The 2,500-nt window shown below is 35.3% G+C and overlaps 1 protein-coding gene across 6 annotated transcripts in view; it reads right to left on the bottom strand.

Moving 5' to 3' along the window:
* The window catches only part of LOC125043864, a 127,982-nt gene that overhangs the window by 46,834 nt on the left and 78,648 nt on the right, over positions 1 to 2,500 (bottom strand). For all 6 annotated transcript variants that reach the window (XM_047640200.1, XM_047640204.1, XM_047640203.1 and 3 more), the window contains one exon: positions 1,742 to 1,856. In XM_047640200.1, coding sequence (XP_047496156.1) covers positions 1,742 to 1,856 — 115 coding nt within the window. The remainder of the gene's footprint in view (positions 1 to 1,741; positions 1,857 to 2,500) is intronic.

Below are 2,500 nucleotides of genomic sequence, written 5' to 3'. Positions count from 1 at the left end.
GTATGTATGTATGTATGTATGTATGTATGTATGTATGTATGTATGTATGTATGTATGTATGTATGTATGTATGTATGTATGTATGTATGTATGTATGCATGCATTTATGTATGTATGAAAAGTTGCTTGCATTTATGCCTGGTACACCTGTTTTTGGTGGACAATAGAAGCGTTTACATTTGAAACCATATTTGGAATTTTACTTCTATTCACGAATGCTGTTACAGTGTCTATGTATAATATAACACCAATATAACGGAGATTATATATAGGGGGCGGGTGTGCTCGAGGCTGGTGAGGACGGGTAGATGGAATTTCAGTAAAGATCCTGACCTAATATGAAATGAAATAAACAGTGACGTATAAAGTTATGATAAACTGATTATGTGATCACACTCTAAGGCACACACAGGCATATGCAGCTGGTAACAAGAAAACATTCAACTAATGTCCGATGGTTGTTAGTCTTAAGGAAAAAAATAAATGCTTGGTCGTAAGTTCTTTTGCTCAGATATTGAGTAAAAGAAAATACCTAATGCTCCACGTGGCCAATTTGATCATCAAATATTTAGTATTTGATAAAAATCTAATTTTCAGACAAATTTTCATGTTTCAAGTTTTTTTGGCCTGAAATATTTTCAATTACAAATAAACAACTTACAATTTGAAATTTTGGTAATATGTTCGTTAGCGCAAAGATAATTAAAATATCTGAACATAGTTATATAGTAGAGTTAATAAGGAAATAAACACACACACACGCACACACACACACTCTCACACACACACACACACACACACACACACACACACACACACACACACACACACACACATATATATACACAGTCTCTCTCTCTTTCTCCCTTCCTCTCTTATTTATCAGAGCTTTTTCGGTGACTTAGGGCAGTCAGCAATTATTTTTTATCTTTTATTTGCAGGGTAGTGTTCCAATGATTCGATCTAAATCTTACATTAAAACAATTTTATGATCCAGCGCGCGTAGTACGAGAATGTAAACAAAGTGGTGCTTCTGCTATCCAACGAAAACGAATGCATTAGGTATAAGTGCAGGTAACTGTGCATGAATAAACATGTTCATATAACATGTTCATATGTACAGCGGCACTTCTGAACATTCACGGCCAATGCTCTTCCACTGATTTTGTCTGTAAGCCAGCTACTTTAAAGTGAGGGATTTGCTAATACTTTCTGGGTTTTGACATCATAAACGTGTTGATATTAATGTATTAAGAGCAAAAATCGTCTTGAAACAAGTACCCATGTCACACTTCTAAGAAAAAACTTTTGGAGCTAGACAGGGAACATGTTTATAGAGATACGTGCTGGATGTCGACCACACCGGTGTTGTCATTCTGCTTCAATTTGAAATTCGAAAGACAAAAACAACGAAAAACGCCAGTACAGTACTCCTGAGATATGAATAGTAAGTCTTAGAACCTCTGACGTGAGTAAGGAGAGAAAGGGAGAGGCAGTAGGGGGTGGCTATGGGAGAAATAGAGAGAGGAATAACAGTAATAACAATAATATCAGTTACAGAACAACGATGGTGATGATAATGATAATGATGATAATTATAATAATAATGATGATGACAATAATGATAATAAAAATATTATGATAATAATAATAACAATAACAATAATAATTATAATAAAGTAACGCAACCCAACATCGCCAAAAAAGAGTTTCCTGAAGGTCATGAACATTAGGTCCTCACCTTGTGGTTGTAGCTGGCGCTCAAAGGGAGGTCGAGGGACCAGAGGTAGTTGCTGGTGAGGGCCGGAGGGCGACCTCGGCCGATGTCCACCCTCGCACTCATGGCCAGGCCGGCGCTGAGGGCAAACATTTCAGGACTGTTGTGTGACTGTTATGCTCTCAGTTTGTATGTTTGCATGCATATACATACAGACATATATGCATACATACTTACGTGCATAGATAGATAAATAAATGCATACAAAAATACATCTGTCACTGCAAACACACACACACACACACACACACACACATATATATATATAAATACAAACACACACACACACACACACACATATATATATATATATATATATATATAATATATATATATATATATATATATATATATATATATATACATATATGTACGTACGGTCACCGATAAATCTGTTACTAGGCACCCAAGTATTACAGGAAGGCCAGTGACATACAATAACCTAGTCACTAGGTCGCTTTTGAACGGTATCTATGATAAATAATCCGTTAACTTAACTATCTTAAAATATCGAAACATAATGCCGTATATCACAATACTTATGTAAATTAGTGGGCATCTCATAAAACAATTTCCTTCAAATACATTTTACACACTATACACTTTACATGAAAATTGCATTATATTTGTGAAAAGGCCTGTAATATAGCATCGCTCTGCGGCTTGACTAAGCGAGTTTATGTTAAACTGGCAGTGCAATTTTGTTTTTCTAAGCTGTCTTCG

The sequence above is a fragment of the Penaeus chinensis genome, chromosome 34 (assembly GCF_019202785.1).
Source record: "Penaeus chinensis breed Huanghai No. 1 chromosome 34, ASM1920278v2, whole genome shotgun sequence".
In the NCBI taxonomy this organism is placed as follows: domain Eukaryota; kingdom Metazoa; phylum Arthropoda; class Malacostraca; order Decapoda; family Penaeidae; genus Penaeus; species Penaeus chinensis.
This window is presented reverse-complemented; position numbering and strand designations above follow the sequence as displayed.